Source organism: Littorina saxatilis, linkage group LG11 (assembly GCF_037325665.1).
Source record: "Littorina saxatilis isolate snail1 linkage group LG11, US_GU_Lsax_2.0, whole genome shotgun sequence".
Taxonomy (NCBI): Eukaryota; Metazoa; Mollusca; class Gastropoda; order Littorinimorpha; family Littorinidae; genus Littorina; species Littorina saxatilis.
In genome coordinates, this window is record NC_090255.1 from 31,269,401 (window position 1) to 31,287,868 (window position 18,468).

General features: G+C 42.4%; 1 protein-coding gene across 1 annotated transcript; it reads left to right on the top strand.

The window, feature by feature from the left end:
* Positions 1 to 415: 415 nt before the first annotated feature.
* Positions 416 to 18,468, top strand: LOC138980249 (uncharacterized). The gene is made up of 8 exons (XM_070353094.1): positions 416 to 924; positions 3,760 to 4,457; positions 5,978 to 6,088; positions 10,427 to 10,764; positions 11,624 to 11,704; positions 14,536 to 14,748; positions 16,504 to 16,572; positions 17,020 to 18,468. The coding sequence occupies exons 1-8, from the start codon at positions 689 to 691 to the stop codon at positions 17,122 to 17,124; spliced, it is 1,851 nt and encodes a 616-aa protein (XP_070209195.1). The 5' UTR covers positions 416 to 688; the 3' UTR covers positions 17,125 to 18,468.

Here is an 18,468-nt window from a genome sequence, read left to right on the forward strand (position 1 = left end):
AAGAAATAAATAAATCCCTGCGCTTAGAACTGTATACCCACGGAATACGCGCGATTGATTGATTGATTGAGTGTGCCTCAGTTTAACATCGGTCGCAAAATGTGAAAATGATCGGCAACAGCATGATCAATATAGTTCTTCTGTCTTGCTTCTGCTTTTCCCTCTACGTTTTCACATTAGAAAAGTCAAGTTACTCAGACCTATCTAAATATAGGTCCCTGCTCAGAGTGTCTTTGGGGCCCTGCGCCGGAAGCCGACAGCAAAAAAGAAAATGCATGCGTTATATGCCGAGTTTTGCTGAAATTAGACTGCACGTCCAAACACCCCCCCCTCCCCCCCCCCCCCCCCCCCCCCCCCCCCCTCTATCCCCTCCCTGCTTCCGAGGCACTGAAGCGTTGTTGTCAGGCCTCAACACTGACAACACCCACCCACCCGGCTAGCCCTCAATGACAATGTCGTGGGCCTGTGGCCATCGCAGATCGGCTTGCTTCCCTTGGAGTTGCTTCCCTTGCGGGCGTATGAACGATAACTCTTGTAGCTGCCGAATACTTGCCGCAGACGACACGGAAAACACCCCCGCGGTTTCAACTTTAAACATAGGCAACAAAAAAAAGAAAAGGAAAGCTGTTTGTCTTCATCACACATTCTGCTGGCTTTTTTCGCTGCAGTAGGATGAGTCGACAGGAAAATGGCAGATTTGGATGAACGGTGCTCCTTACTGCGACGCGTTAGAGAAATAAACATGGAGAGGCAGCGATCAGCAGCAATGGCATCAACGGAAGGAAGGGGTGGGGCTGCCGAATTTCCTGCGTCGCGAACACACTCCAACTCTTATTCTGTCGGGTCATCGTTACGTTCAGGAAGGGAATGGAACCGCATCGGCGACTTTGTTACTGGCAGATACGACAGTTCGCAAGGACTGTGGTAAGTTGTAGTGAAATCAGTCGTCCATGACTGTTATGCAATCGTGAGTCACGGTGTGTGTGTGTGTGCAGGGTTTAGCCTGGAAGAAAAAGACAATGGGACATTTGTCCCCCACAACCAAATTCTAATAGGACATTACATAATCGAAGGCAAAACGCACAAAGCAGGCTAGGCTGTCTGAAAATGCTTTGTCCAAAGATGCAAAATATAGTGCTATTTACTAATTTAGTGCCATAAGATGATATGAGAATTTGCCAGTGTATCCGGTTAGTGTGTGTGTGTTTGTCTGTGTTTCGATCGATCTCGCTTCTGTTGACAGTTTCCACAGAGGTAATTGCGCAAGCACTGATACCGAAGTCCGGCCTTCGTCGAAGATTGCTTGGCCAAAATTTCAATCAATTTGATTGAAAAATGAGGGTGTGACAGTGCCGCCTCAACTTTTACAAAAAGCCGGATATGACGTCATCAAAGACATTTATCGAAAAAAACGTCCGGGGATATCATTCCCAGGAACTCTCATGTAAAATTTCATAAAGATCGGTCCAGTAGTTTAGTCTGAATCGCTCTACACACACACACAGACAGACAGACGTACGGACACACACACACACACACACATACACCACGACCCTCGTCTTGATTCCCCCTCTATGTTAAAACATTTAGTCAAAACTTGACTAAATGTAAAAAGAGAGAGAGAGAGAGGTTATAAGTGAAACTGAAAGCAGCCAAAAGTAAACAAAAGGAGGTAAATGCAACCCAAATTAAACGAAAGAGAAGAAAAGACGACATAAAGAGAGAACAGTTAATAGCAGACGATAATGTGTGTGCAGACCACAATGTAGGTCACCTGAATAGTCCTATTAAAATTTGTGAAGCGGGTCAAATGTTCTGTTTATGTTGATTAAGTCAGGACATTTGTCCCATTAGCACATAATTGTACAGCAGTCCCTCTCATGAACGGACACCCTTGGGACATAGCAAAACTGTCCGTACATTGCAGGTGTCCGGTCACGGGAGGGGTGACCACACCATGCACCCCCTCCCCCACACACTCACACAGAGACACACAAACAACAGGATTGAGTCTATGTGTGCACTTCTTGTGGCTACTAAACAATAACAATAAACTTCTAATACTTCTTTAAACGTTCTGTAAAAAGGATTTGTATGAAAAGTGTTGAAAAGAAGAGATAAAATAAATCCTCAAGGCAGTGAACACACTCACCATGCACTGACATACGAAAGCAGCCACACAAACACAGCACAGAGGAGCGTGTGCAGATGCTTTGCAAGAATAAGCTTGAAAACCAGTTTGAATAAATAGCAGCAGATAGAGCTGCATGTCATAATCAAGTAATTTATTTGTTTCTTGTCTGGCTTTATTGACTGCATGCCGATCATGTGGCATGGCAGTGACTTTTCACTCTTCAGACGGAAATACACTGTACATAACACAGCTCCCACTCTCCCTCACTAATGCCTACCCCAAGCCGTGACAACTGATGCTTGGAAATTGTGTGGAAGAGTACACCTCTCTATTTCTCTCCAATGCTCTTCCTGCTGACATGCGGTGACACCGGACACCCCACAGAGTTTAGCCAGCTAACCCTCCACCCCCCACCCCCCACTTCCTCTCTCTCACTCCCTCCAGCCATGTACTGTTGGGGGCTGTGGCCAGAGAGGCCAGCTGCACTGTTCACTCAGAGCAAAACCAGTTGACTGTGTCGTAACTTTTGACAAAGCAAGACAACTGAAGGGTTCATAGATTAGGCAACCGACTCACTGGTCAAGGCTGAGGGGAAACAAGAGTATCTTGTCAATGAAAGAGGTTACACACAGACACACAGTGACTGTCATCACGCCATTGCGGCTGTGATCTTCGTACCAAGAGCCGGACTGCTCTGTTATCGATTTTGTTGTGGTGAAAATTTGACGATGGTCTGTCCGTACATTGGAGGTATGACCTGCTGTTGGGACCGAAAATGAGTGTCCGCGTCCACGTTTTGCAGGTGTCCGTTTAAGGGGGGGCAAATATAGAAGGAAAACACTCCGTGCCGAGCAAATGTGTCCGTACATGTCAGGTGTCCGCTCACGCCGGGGGCCGTACATTGCAGGGACTGCTGTAGCAACATCCCTGATACATGCATGTAAAAGCCCTTGCACATAATATACACAGAATAATAAATATGTCCTGCAGGCCCAGCTGTAGTAAAAACAACAAAGAAAGGACCAGCTTCTACCCCCACCATTATATTTCTTCCACCATGCAGTTCCTTCTACCACTGCTATTAACTTCTACTACCAGTACTACTACTACGTACAGTACTACTACTGCTACTTTGCAGTACATGTACTTCTACTGTACGTATAACTACCACTTGATCCTGCCAGTATGCTGAATTGGCTTTCACCATAAGTCCATTGTGTCAAGTTGAGAATAAATGTGGTAAACTCTATCAGCAGTGACCAGTAGCCTCTCAGTGTCATTGTCCTCTGCTTTCCATTGTGAAGAGTTATAACACTGACCGACAGTGTTGATGATTAACCGACACAACCCGATTGGTTATCTCTGTGCCATGGTTATCTCTGTGACATGCTTAAAACCTGCATGAACAAAGAACTAAGACGGATATATATATTATATGTCTTGTGCTTCTTCTTGCCTGCTGTTTAGTGTACTAGATCACATAACTTTTTAGCGAAATCTAACCATAAAATTATTGAAAAAAAGCAAAAATGTAGATGACCACCTTTAAGTCAAAGAGAACAAGGCTCCATTCATATTTTTGTTTGTTTCATATTGCTGTATTTAATATTTTTTCTTCTCTCCAGGTCTGCATCAGGAATAACACGACAATACCCGCTTATTCCCGTAGTGGATCGCTTTATTGACTCTCAGCATACTCCCGGCGCAGTGGGATTCGACCCCGGCATGTCCACTGAAGACGGCATACAGCATCAAAACATCCATCTGTCGTCACGGTTACCTCGTCGTCTTTGGTACATTCTCGCCAAGTCACTGGGAATAAAGCTCAGCCATGCGGACAAACCCGTCTGCGCCACGCTTCTTCACATCCTCACCCTCATTGCAGCTTTGACCTTCGCCATCCCAGGTGGCTGGTACACGGTTTATGACATCAAAAGCAAGTACTCCAAGACAACGGTTCTGATTGGCACTGTTCAGATGATCATCGGCTTCGCCTGGGCCTGCTTGGGCGTGTACGCACACAATTTGGCCGGGAGACTGTTCAGCAACAAGAACTTTGTGGAGTGTGTGCGCATTCACTCGAAGACCTTTCTCAAAATCAGCGTGTCATGGCTGACGCTGATTCTTGGTGTGCTGGTCGTTGGTGTCAACTGTTACGAGGCTGCGCCGATCTTTGGGGACAGCACGTGTGGCACGGCGCAGATTGAGATTTTGGTGTGCCAGGTGTTCTATGTCGGCAGAGTGGTGTATGCTGTGCTTATGATCCTGTGGAACTTTATCGTCGTCTACGTTCTTTTCTCTGTCTGCAGGACGCACACCATTGGTGAGACTGTTATAAATGTATTTGAATTATACAGTCCGAGGACTTCTTGGTGCTATATATATATACAGTGAAGTCCGGCTGTAGTGAAAGACCCATATAGTGATAGTCCGGCTGTAGTAATAGCATTTCTGGGTCCCGGTCCCAGTTGTTCATGTTCTTTGTTAACTTAGTCCGGTTGTAGTGATATTTTTCAGTCCGGATATATATAGTGATAGTCCGCTTGTAGTGATACTATTTTCAAGTCCCGGGGAAGCTAAAGTCCGGCTGTAGTGATAATGTTCGAGAGTAATCTCCCTTTACCAAAATGGCGAGCAAAAGCCAGCCACGCACTGTGCTTACCCTGAAGCGAAAAATTGATCTGACAATTTTTTATTTAACCCTTATTTCTAAGTGGCCCTTCTCTCTCTCTCTCTCTCTCTCTCTCTCTCTCTCTCTCTCTCTCTCTCTCTCTCTCTCTCTCTCTCTCTCTCTCTCTCTCTCTCTCTCTCTCTCTCTCTCGCTCTAAAACATACACACACACATGCACGCACGTACGCATGCACGCACGCATGCACGCACACACACACACACACACACACACACACACACACACACACACACACCGGCTGTTGAACTGCCAGGACGGGGGTAGGTTAACACAGGACATTTGCAAGCCTGACAAAGACGACAGAAGAAACGTCCCAAAACGAAATCAATAGTGGTTCCAAAATCACCTTGTTACTGCCTTGAGGCTAGTTTACCAAATGTGCCGCCGCATGTAGCAATAAAAGCTTTGAAGATATCACTACAACTACAAGCGATTGGCCGGATGTAGTAATAAAACCTACAAAAATAGAACTATAACCGGACGTCCGGATGTAGTGATAAAACCTACAAAAATATCACTATAACCGGACGTCCTGGTGTAATGATAGTCCGGATGTAGTGATAAAAAAATTTGGTCCCGAGGGCTATCACTACATCCGGACTTCACTGTATATATATATATATATATATATATCTGATGCTCAGTCGCTCTGTCTGTTTTTAATATTTGTCAAGAGCCCCCCACCATGGTTTTTTTTATGATAAGGCCAAAATAGTTAGGGTCGGCAGGTCGATTGCTTTTTAAAAATATTGTTAATCGAAGTTTTCATATTTTCTTTTACGAAGGTGCGTGGCTTATTGGCCGAAAATTGTTCTAGCTGTGTCCCTTGGATGTTGGAGAAGAGTTATTTTTCTTGTAATGTCTGTATTTATGTCGTAATAATGAAATTTATTTGAAGGGTCAAAAAAAGTTCTAAGGTCGGGAGGAAGAATAGGGTTGCACACAGACTGTTGATTGCTAACACGGTAATTGTCAGTTAAATAATGCATGATAACTGCTGTTTTTTCTGAGCTCATTCTTTTGAAAAAGTAGTAGCAAGAACATTAAATTAATCTTTTGAGTGAAGAAAACTCCATCAATACATTATACATGTCAAACCTAATTGCCACGTGATATGTATACATGTACAATGTATTTTATTTATGATTTACAGGAATTCGGCGCTTTATGAGGGAGCTGAACTATGATGCCAAATCATATGAAAACTTCTGCCTTCAGCAACACAACATTCAGAGAAATGCGTCTATCGCCAACAGCTTAGAAGGTATCAAAACATAGAGAAAAAGTAAAGATAGAAATGTGTGACTTTTTACATTTAGTCAAGTTTTGACTAAATGTTTTAACGTAGAGGGGGAATCGAGACGAGGGTTGTGGTGTATGTGTGTGTGTGTGTGTGTGTGTCTGTCTGTCTGTCTGTGTGTGTGTGTAGAGCGATTCAGACCAAACTACTGGACCGATCTTTATGAAATTTGACATGAGAGTTCCTGGTAATGATATCCCCGGACAATTTTTTCTTTTTTTTTGATAAATACCTTTGATGACGTCATATCCGGCTTTTTGTAAAAGTTGAGGCGGCACTGTCACACCCTCATTTTTCAATCAAATTGATTGAAATTTTGGCCCAGCAATCTTCGACGAAGGCCGGACTTCGGTATTGCATTTCAGCTTGGTGGCTTAAAAATTAATTAATGACTTTGGTCATTAAAAATCTGAAAATTGTAAAAAAAAAAATTTAAAAAAAATTTACGTTTATCTTATTCTTCATCATTTTCTGATTCCAAAAACATATAAATATGTTATATTCGGATTAAAAACAAGCTCTGAAAATTAAAAATATAAAAATTATTATTAAAATAAAATTTCCGAAATCGATTTAAAAACAATTTCATCTTATTCCTTGTGGGTTCCTGATTCCAAAAACATATAGATGTGATATGTTTGGATTAAAAACACGCTCAGAAAGTTAAAAAGAAAAGCGTGCTATCCTTCTCAGCGCAACCACTACCCCGCTCTTCTTGTCAATTTCACTGCCTGTGCATCGAGCGGTGGACTGACGATGCTACGAGTATACGCTCTTGCTGTAAAAATGCAGTGAGTTCAGTTTCATTCTGTTAGTTCGACAGCTTGACTAAATGTTGTAATTTCGCCTTACGCGACTTGTTAGCTTATTATTGTGGATACCATAGTCATTTACCAATAAAATCATTGTGTGTGATACATGTATTATATGAAAAGACATTTAACCGGTTTATTTTTTTCCAGGTGCCGATCACTGAAGTTGTACAGTACACATATCAATCAATCAATCAGTCAGTCAGTCAATCAATCAATCATTAATCAATCAATTGATCAATCGATCAATCAATCCATCTTCTTTGTGCTTGAATGTGTGAATAAGCACAGAAAACCTGTCTCTTTGTCACAGTTCAATTATCATGAATTAAAAGTTAAAGTGATAATTATTGCATTTCAAATTTTTTCCCTTATAAGTGTCTGAAGCTGAACAGAGAATAACTCACTGTCAGACTGAATTGATTTTAAGAAACATACATTTTCTGGGAAATACTACTTTTGAATTTGAAATTTCTGTGTCTTTTCAGAACTTACAGTTAAGTGTCTTAAGCTGCATGAAGTGAAAATAACTGATAGACTCTACTGATTTGAGAAACATAACATTTCTATGAAAAAACATGTAAAGTACTACAGTAAAACCTGAGTCTAGCGGACCCTTGTTGTAACGGCCACCTGCTACATACGGACAGTTTATCATGGAACGAACACGATTTCAACAATAACTAACTTTAACGGACGGACACCTGCCACTTACGGACGCGGACACGATTTTTCGGACCGTAGGAAGTGTAAACACTGTCACAAACGGACACTACGTACATGAAAACGCAACTTTGAAAACTCGACTGTTATTCAGGTCAGTGCTCGGCAGCCGTAGCACAAATGGTTGTTGATTGGTTGTCCTGTCCCTTTTCTGACTAATCAGTGGCTTGTTTAGATGGAGACTCACTTTCGCTCACTCGCTTTCGCTTCGCTCACTTTCGCTCACTTTCGCTTTTCCGCATGGTGGATACAGTCACAACCAAAAGCAACAGTACCGTGTTTGAAAATGGAATCTCCAGCAGGAAAAAGAAAAGCGTTGACTTTAGAGCAGCGTGTCGCTGCCTTGAAAAAACTAGATAGCGGCCAATCATGCCAAGATGTGGCGAAGGAGATGGGATGTGGTAAAACACAGATCGCGAGGATTAATCGGAAAAAGAAGACGTGATGAAGGAGTGGGAGTCAGGGGCACGAAGCGATCAAAAAACTGTGAAACGTCGGAAAACGCAATATGAAGACCTGAACAACGTGGTATGGGAGTGGTTTTGTACTGCAAGATCGAAGAATCTGCCCGTCAGTGGACCAAAAATACTGTTTTACTGTATAGCTATTCTCATAGACACGTGGGGGAATTCGGGGGCTGTGATTGGATGGACCTCTCACACATCCCTATTGCGATCATCAAAGGATAACGCTACGGAAGTTGGTAATTTTTTGTCGATATCCAAACGATATCGGCAATAACAAAGACGCATGGTTCCGGTTTCTTCCACGTGTATAAAGTACACGCATACCTCACCAGGTTTGTTTCTGTGACTAGTCGACAGACGATGCCATTTGCTTTGTGTGTGTTTTTTTTGTTGCTTACTGTACATGACATACAGGGGTTGACACTAACTTATTTGGCCTGGGGCCACACTGGCCCCAGAGATGGAAATTGCTGGGGCGGAAAAAAAATCTGGAGCCCACTCTCTATTCACGTGCGGCAATGCATTGTCTGTTTTTCTTCATCGTACTGAAGCCAGGGAAATTCTTTCAACCATTTGACATTGAAATTACGACAGCGCTTCGCGCTTTTGGCTGCATCGGTCTCCTTTTTGACTCACATGCGAAGCAAAAGTGAGTCTATGTACTCACCCGAGTCGTCCGTCCGTCCGTCCGGAAAACTTTTAACGTTGGATATTTCTTGGACACTATTCAGTCTATCAGTACCAAATTTGGCAAGATGGTGTATGATGACAAGGCCCCAAAAAACATACATAGCATCTTGACCTTGCTTCAAGGTCAAGGTCGCAGGGGCCATAAATGTTGTCTAAAAAACAGCTATTTTTCCCATTTTCTCTGAAGTTTTTGAGATTGAATACCTCACCTATATGATATATAGGGCAAAGTAAGCCCCATCTTTTGATACCAGTTTGGTTTACCTTGCTTCAAGGTCAAGGTCACAGGAGCTCTTCAAAGTTGGATTGTATACATATTTTGAAGTGACCTTGACCCTGAACTATGGAAGATAACTGTTTCAAACTTAAAAATTATGTGGGGCACATGTTATGCTTTCATCATGAGACACATTTGGTCACATATGATCAAGGTCACTTTGACCCTTATGAAATGTGACCAAAATAAGGTAGTGAACCACTAAAAGTGACCATATCTCATGGTAGAAAGAGCCAATAAGCACCATTGTACTTCCTATGTCTTGAATTAACAGCTTTGTGTTGCATGACCTTGGATGACCTTGACCTTGGGTCAAGGTCACATGTATTTTGGTAGGAAAAATGTGTAAAGCAGTTCTTAGTGTATGATGTCATTGCTAGGTTTAGTTATTTCACCTTGACTCTGAAGGTCAAGGTCATGTAAAGGTCAAGGTCAAGCATGTGAGTCGTATGGGCTTTGCTCTTGTTTCGTTTCTCTCCACCCTGTTCTTCATATTCATTTCCATGTCTTTTTACACCAGGGATGTGTCGCCACATTTTGCGTTTGGCATTTGAAGGCGATACTTATCTCTCACGCTAAAGAGCGCAATCTGGGAGTTATTTCCCTGGCGGCATTGTCCTTCGACGATTTCAATGTTGTTTTTTCTCTTGACTGTGGCATTGATCGTAACGCAAATTTCAGTGACGACTTTGACTGGCGATTTTTAGTGATTGGTTCTTGCATTGGAATTTTCGGGTTGTCATTGTTGGAATTTATCCTGGGGCAGAGTGGGCCCCAAGCTTCGGCAATGTTTGGGGCAGAACACAAAACTCTGGGGCGTTCCGCCCCCCGCCCCCGCTAGTGTCGAACCCTGACATACATTACGTGTAAAATCCAGTTCTTTAACGGGCAACAAACCTTGCAAAGTTCAAGAAGCTGCAATCTGAAGCGACCTATCTCTGATTCTAGCAGACGATCTCAGCAAACTCTCCTGTCACATGGAACGTCCATTGTTGAAATGAAGTTACCGGTCTGAAACATTTAGTCGTTTCTTCTGAGACAATCCTTGTTCTCTTATCATCTACAGATTTACCGCAGTCTTCATCACGCGAATCCCCAACAGAAGTCAGACTTTCGAACATAGAATATAAAAATAAATACATACTCCAGGATTGACAAAAAGTGTCTTGTACATTTTACGTGCTTTTTGTAAAGTATTGCCCCTGCCCCTCCACCTGTGAAGAAAGGACACCTGTCTAATAGGGACACCATTACCATACCCCAAGGGTGTCCTTTAGAGACAGGTTTTACTGTATATCAGTACTATATTGACTGTGTCATTTTGCGTGTGCAGATTCCTGGTATCTGTGGGACGATTTGGGCAATTTAGACGGCGATGAAGACCTAGCTACTCAAGGAGTATTCTTACAGTCCTTTTCAAACCGTCGTCGATCGTCCGCTTATCGTCGACTGGGCTCGCAAATGTCTTCCCCTGCTCGGGAGGAGAACCGCGGTGGTAGCATTGGTGTTGGTTGTGATGCTAATGATGCTAATAATGATGGGGGTGAGGTATGCGATGCCAGTGGGAACGATGATGCTTTTGAGGAGAAACGGCCAGAGGAGGCTAAAACTGACGGCTTTGTTACTGAAGAGACATCGGAAAGAAAAGACGATGAAGAGATACATGAAGAGGTAAGAAAGATTGATTGGCTGATTCATTACAGTTACAAATGCTTACGTTGAGAGATGATTTTCTTGATCTTGCTCTCAGTTGCATCATGTTTAGAACCTTTTCAAGTACTCTCTGTGAATCTGTAAAGTACACTGACATGTATGCTAGGTTAGGTTATCTTTATGTAAACAGGCCAAGATTTACATGAGACGAGCTCAAGACTTTATTACATGTTTATATTGCAGTACATGTAGAGTGGAACCACAAAAGGGGATTTGTGTGTGTGGGGGGGGGGGGGGGGGGAGAGAAAGAGGGGGCTTTGTGGAAGAGGGGGGTGGGGGGGGGGGGTGCAGGGGTTGTTGGGGAAGGGAATACATGTACCACTGAAAATACCTAAATACACATAATTGACAAACATTATTTTTGTATCAAGACTAAACGGTCCCCCTTAGGATCATTATAATGTGACAATGCTGTCACATGTTGTACATGATGATGTATATGTATAGTTACCAAGGGGTGTAAACAAAATGTTGTTGCAGTTGAGAAATGGCATGAAAAATGGTCGATGATTATTGTAAGGAACTTCATGGAAAACATCAGCATTGCCTTATTTGCACTATAAGTGATTTAATTATCTGGAAATGGTTTCTTTGATTATCTTTATGTTGCTTGGGGGACAGGGGAAAGAAAACAAAACTTACACATAAATATAAATAAATAACATATGAATATATATATATAAATATATAGATTAGATTTGTTTGAATGACAGCATATTGGTACGTGATTGGTATACCTGTTCTTGGGTAACTTGGTTTACTATCTGTCTTCTTTGCTTATAACACTTAAATTTGTTTTCAATTGAATAATTTCCAGTTCACAGAGTCATTTCAAATGAACGATGGACCAACTATATTAACCAACGAGGACCTTCTCTTCAGTTACTGGAAGTTCCTGGTGTGTATAAACTTTATTCTTTTGTGTGTGAAACTTATATTATTTTGGTCTATTTGTTGTTCGCTCTCACGTGCAGTCGCCATTGTTTTTGACTCACATGCGAAGCAAAAGTGAGTCTATGTACTCACCCGAGTCGTCCGTCCGTCCGTCCGTCCGTCCGGACGTCCGTCCGGACGTCCGGACGTCCGTCCGGAAAACTTTAACGTTGGATATTTCTTGGACACTATTCAGTCTATCAGTACCAAATTTGGCAAGATGGTGTATGATGACAAGGCCCCAAAAAACATACATAGCATCTTGACCTTGCTTCAAGGTCAAGGTCGCAGGGGCCATAAATGTTGCCTAAAAAACAGCTATTTTTCACATTTTTCACATTTTCTCTGAAGTTTTTGAGATTCAATACCTCACCTATATATGATATATAGGGCAAAGTAAGCCCCATCTTTTGATACCAGTTTAGTTTACCTTGCTTCAAGGTCAAGGTCACAGGAGCTCTTCAAAGTTGGATTGTATACATATTTTGAAGTGACCTTGACCCTGAACTATGGAAGATAACTGTTTCAAACTTAAAAATTATGTGGGGCACATGTTATGCTTTCATCATGAGACACATTTGGTCACATATGATCAAGGTCAAGGTCACTTTGACCCTTATGAAATGTGACCAAAATAAGGTAGTGAACCACTAAAAGTGACCATATCTCATGGTAGAAAGAGCCAATAAGCACCATTGTACTTCCTATGTCTTGAATTAACAGCTTTGTGTTGCATGACCTTGGATGACCTTGACCTTGGGTCAAGGTCACATGTATTTTGGTAGGAAAAATGTGTAAAGCAGTTCTTAGTGTATGATGTCATTGCTAGGTTTAGTTATTTGACCTTGACCCTGAAGGTCAAGGTCATGTCAAGGTCAAGCATGTGAGTCGTATGGGCTTTGCCCTTCTTGTTTGCTTATATTATAAGTCTGTGCAGTGATGCTGTCCAGTCTGAATCTAGGAATGAATTTATTGTTTTCTGTTTCACTGCTTCTTTACGTTTAACTCATTGTCTCCCAGGTACGGATATATCCGTACCCACTCATGAGTCATATGGCTCTATCTGACCGGGTATGGATATATCCGCTCAGACTGTTAGCTTCAGTCGCTTCCTGTAACTTTGATCTAACGCCTGAATTCCAACGTGTTGATACACAGTTACTACACAGTTACTACAATTCTGAGTGACCTGCTGCAGCACAGCTGGTCTCGGCTAAAAAGAAACCTTGGTCAACATAGGTGGGGTACAAAGTGTTAATGCTTTATATTTAATCAAAAGATAGCTAATACATTTTCAGTACTTGGGGTGTATTTTTTTTATTTCTTATTTGTTTTACAAGATTTTATTGTTTTGTTTAAATCTAGGAGGCTAGAAGGATGTTGCTAGAATTTATTTTCTTTGGCAAATTTGCCGGAACAATTAAGTTTCGGCAATCTGTGGCAGTCTGCTAACGTCCTTAACTTATTTCACCTAATTAGAGTGTCGTGATTTGGGGCTGAATTGCAAAACTGTTTTCACAGTGGGACAAAGATGACACCAAAGTCTGCTATTAACTTTTGAAAAATTACAAAATAGGAAGGTTTCCGCCAGTTATCTCTTTGAGGTTTTGGGTGCTTACAGAGTACCGTGCCCCTTGCGGGGGCATCAAACATTGAGGTCACAAGCAGGGTCAAGGGGAAGGTCGGCTGGGCGGACAGGAGATTACAATAGGAAGGTTTCCGCCAGTTATCTCTCTTTGAGGTTTTGGGTGCTTAGAGAGTACCATGCCCCTTGCACGGGCATCAAACATCGAGGTCACAAGTAGGGTCAAGGGGAAGGTCGGTTGGGCGGACATTTCGGTATATTCGCTGATAAAAATTATCCTAGCAATGTCTTCAACACGTAAAACAAAGCAAATGACCAGTGCACGTGATTCCTTGTATCTGTAAATGCATGGCAGCCGTTTGTCAATGGAAGCACCAAGCGGTCGCTCTGTTCAACCGCCTGATTGTTTTAATTGTTGCTGAAGTTTTCAATATTAAGCCAGTAAATTTCAGTTAACTTTTGGTTAATACCATTTCTGATTTCTGTATTGTTGATAGGTTAAAAATCCCAAAACAAGATAAACTCCGAAGGTTCCAAATCAAGAAAACAAGAAAAGTTCAATTATTGGAAATTTAATTCAGGACAAAACCAAGCATTCACAAGAACTTTGATAGGATAATCCGTGATGCAGACCTAGGAACCCATACGATTTTGCTGTATTTTGTACTCCTGATTGTCCAAAATATGATCAGTATGGTCGGTGGGGAAAAAATACGAACAATAATTCCCAGACTAGTTTTCTTCAAAGGGGCTTCCCTGTCATTCCTGTATTATTGACTGGGGCACTGTTTATTTTAATCATTAAAAATAACTTTTTAACTCGGAATTTGATAAATGATTACAGCTTTTGTCATTAAAAATTGAAAGAAGCATTTGTTTTTAAATGTATTGGTAAACTTAATCAATGGTGTGGCGGAGCATGTTTTAATCATGGATGTTCAAATGCTGCATTGCCATAGAGTACGCTAATTTTTCTGAAAATACGCCAAGTTTGTTTGAGAATACTGAGCATAAATAAATCCCTGCACCTTGAATATGTGCGCAATATAAAGTGCATGAAAAATTAAAATTTTTTTTAAAAAATCCCTGCGCTTAGAACTGTACCCACGGAATACGCACGATATAAGCCTCATATTGATTGATTGATTGATACTCCAAGTGCAAAACAGGGGTTTCCAGGTCTGGTGATGTTACTTTTTTGCCCTGTACAGCGACGACTGAGCGTAACGTCACGATTCCTGCAGCGATGGATGGCCAGTTGGATAGCCTTTGTTCTCATGTGGGACGCTTACTTCGTCATCTACTGGACCAGCCATGACGCCACCGTCGCCGGCATTCTGCAGTTCATCGTCCCGCTTCTTATCCTGCTTCTGGTCTGCTCGGCGTACGCAGAGGTCAATGCTGAGGGGCAGAGGTTGTTGAAGGTAAGATAAGATAAGATACACTTTATTTACGAGTGTTATTTCATTTTATTCACGTCAGTGTCATTCATATTTTCATTCGCTTGTGACTTCCTAACAAGCGGCCGCACATTCCGTCAAGCGAAGTTTATTCTACTTATTGTTTGTCTGTGCACTTAAAAGACAGTTGGGTCCATGAATGTTCCAACACCGGCACGGTTGGCCTAGTGGTAAGGCGTCCGCCCTGTGATCGGGAGATCGTGGGTTCGAACCCCGGCCGGGTCATACCTAAGACTTTAAAATTGGCAATTTAGTGGCTGCTCCGCCTGGCGTCTGGCATTATGGGGTTAGTGCTAGGACTGGTTGGTCCGGTGTCAGAATAATGTGACTGGGTGAGACATGAAGCCTGTGCTGCGACTTCTGTCTTGTGTGTGGCGCACATTATATGTCAAAGCAGCACCGCCCTGATATGGCCCGTCGTGGTCGGCTGGGCGTTAAGCAAACAAACAAACAAACAAACAAAGAACGTTCCAACAACTTACCTTTCTTGTTTTGTGATTACGAGTGTTATGATTTAAGCAGTTGCTGCTTTTTTTTCAATCAGCCCTCGCCCATGAGGGAAAAAACAAACAAAAGTACCTAAAAATCTAACGGTAACACTTAACGCATTATATCACATCATTTTTATTACGACAATCCTGAAGATCCAGGTATCACATCTGACAAGGCATTAAGTAAATATAAGTTATTTAGTATTATGCAGTATCCAACAAAAGATTCTAGTTTGATGCAACAATAATTTTTTTAGATAATCTAGGAGTTTGGATTTAAAACCTTTTTCAATTGTTGTTTCTTGAAGAACTTCAGTTCCAGACTTTGCTGCCAGAAAATGTATAAGGCTTGATTTGAAGAGATCTATTCTTGAAAGGGGGATGAAGGGTTAGATAGGGTATTGGAGGATGTGTGGGTGAGGAATATGCGGGGGGGGGAGGGGGGGGGGGGTGAGGGGGCTGTGTGTGTGTGTTGAATGATGTTTTCTTGTGTCGGCATTTTTATGAGTGTGTGTGCATGTATGTGCATGCATGCATACGTGTGTAAGTGTGGGTGCATGCATGCATACGTGTGTAAGTGTGGGTGCGTGCATGCATACGTGTGTAAGTGTGGGTGCATGCATACGTGTGTAAGTGTGGGTGCATGCATACGTGTGTAAGTGTGGGTGCATGCATGCATACGTGTGTGTGTGTGGGTGCATGCATGCATACGTGTGTAAGTGTGGGTGCATGCATGCATACGTGTGTAAGTGTGGGTGCATGCATACGTGTGTAAGTGTGGGTGCATGCATGCATACGTGTGTAAGTGTGGGTGCATGCATACGTGTGTAAGTGTGGGTGCATGCATCATACGTGTGTAAGTGTGGGTGCATGTATGCACACGTGTGTAAGTGTGGGTGCGTGCATGCATACGTGTGTAAGTGTGGGTGCATGCATGCATACGTGTGTAAGTGTGGGTGCATGCATGCATACGTGTGTGAGTGTGGGTGCATGCATGCATACGTGTGTGAGTGTGGGTGCATGCATCATACGTGTGTGAGTGTGGGTGCATGCATCATACGTGTGTGAGTGTGGGTGCATGCATCATACGTGTGTGGGTGCATGCATGCATACGTGTGTAAGTGTGGGTGCATGCATACGTGTGTAAGTGTGGGTGCATACATCAGCAATGCTTGATTATCGTGTTTCTCTACATTTTGACAAAATAAATTAAACTATTCCTTTGCAGACAATCTGTCCCTTAGAGGAACGGATGGCTCTTATCTTCTACTTCAACCAGCAGCCCCTGACTGTCAGGGTAGGTACTTTCAGTGTTTGTGGGTGTTTGTGTGCATGCGTGTGTGCGCATGCGTGTGTGCGCATGCGTGTGTGCGCATGTGTGTGTGTGTATGCGTGTGTGTGCATGTGCATGTGTGCGCGCGCGCGTGTGTGTGTGTGTGTGTGTGCATGCATGTGTGTGTGTGTGTGTGTGTGTGTGTGTGTATGTGTGTGTGTGTGTGTGTGTGTGTGTGTGTGTGTGTGTGTGCATGTGCATGAGTGAGGTGTGTGGTTGTATTGTGTGTGTGCATACCCGTACATGCGAGTGTGTGTGCATCATGTGTGTGTTCGTGCCTGCGTGCGTGCCTGCATGTGTATGCGTGTGTGTCTGTACTTGACCTTAGATTCACAGTTGATCTCTGTAAAATGTTTGTTTTCAAGTCATTCTTAATCTAACGATACAAAACTACTTCTGCTTATGTTTCAGGTGTTCAGTTTCACGGTGACGTACAACGCCATGGTGACAGTCATTCTGGGATTCTCTGTAGCTTTTGGTTCCAGGATGATCTTAGATGAGATTTCACGCACATAGACTTTTCATTCCACATGGTATCATCATCAGTTGATTGTGTTGGTGTGAAGTTCTTCCTCCGAAAACGGCGTATGGCTGCCTAAATGGCGGGGGGAAAAAACGGTCATACACGTAAAAATTCCACTCGTGCAAAAAACACGAGTGTACGTGGGAGTTTCAGCCCACGAACGCAGAAGAAGAAGAAGAAGAAGGTGTGAAGCTCTATTCACTGTATAAAATGGAAATCCTGGATTGCAACTTTTGACTTTTATCCATTTTATTGAGTCACTTGAGAAAAAGTGACTATGTAATCGGTCAGTGTTAGTCTGTCCGGCCGGCCGTCCGTAGACACCACCTTAACGTTGGACTTTTCTCGGAAACTATCAAAGCGATCGGGCTCATATTTTGTTTAGTTGTGACCTCCAATGACCTCTACACTTTAACGATGGTTTCGTTGACCTTTGACCTTTTTGAAGGTCACAGGTCAGCGTCAAAGGAAAAATTAGACATTTTATATCTTTGACAAAGTTCATCGGATGTGATTGAAACTTTGTAGGATTATTCTTTACATCAAAGTATTTACATCTGTAGCCTTTTACGAACGTTATCAGAAAAACAAGGGAGATAACTAGCCTTTTCTGTTCGGCAACACACAACTTAACGTTGGGCTTTTCTCGGAAACTATAAAAGTGACCGGGCTCAAATTTTATGTGAACGTGACTCATTGTGTTGTGAATAGCAATTTCTTCCTGTCCATCTGATGCCTCATATAATATTCAGAACTGCGAAAGTGACTCGATCGAGCGTTTGCTCTTCTTGTTTGTTCCCTTTTTTGGTGGTGATGTAGAGTGCGGGCTGAGAGTAATGCCAGTGTCAAGTTCCACACAGTGGAACCCCCCTTTTAATACCCCCCAATTTAAGACTCCCTCCTTTTTAAGACCCTGTTTTCTCAGACTTTCTGTTCATAACCTCTGTAAATTTACCTCCATTTTAAGACTCCCTCCTTTTTAAGACCCTGTTTTCTCAGACTTTCTGTTCATAACCTCTGTAAATTTACCTCCATTTTAAGACTCCCTCCTTTTTAAGACCCTGTTTTCTCAGACTTTCTGTTCATAACCTCTGTAAATTTACCTCCATTTTAAGACTCCCTCCTTTTCAAGACCCTGTTTTCTCAGACTTTCTGTTCATAACCTCTGTAAATTTACCCCCATTTTAAGACTCCCTCCTTTTTAAGACCCTGTTTTCACAGAGTTTCTGTTCATAACCTCTGTAAATTTACCCCCATTTTAAGACTCCCTCCTTTTTAAGACCCTGTTTTCACAGAGTTTCTGTTCATAACCTCTGTAAATTTACCCCCATTTTAAG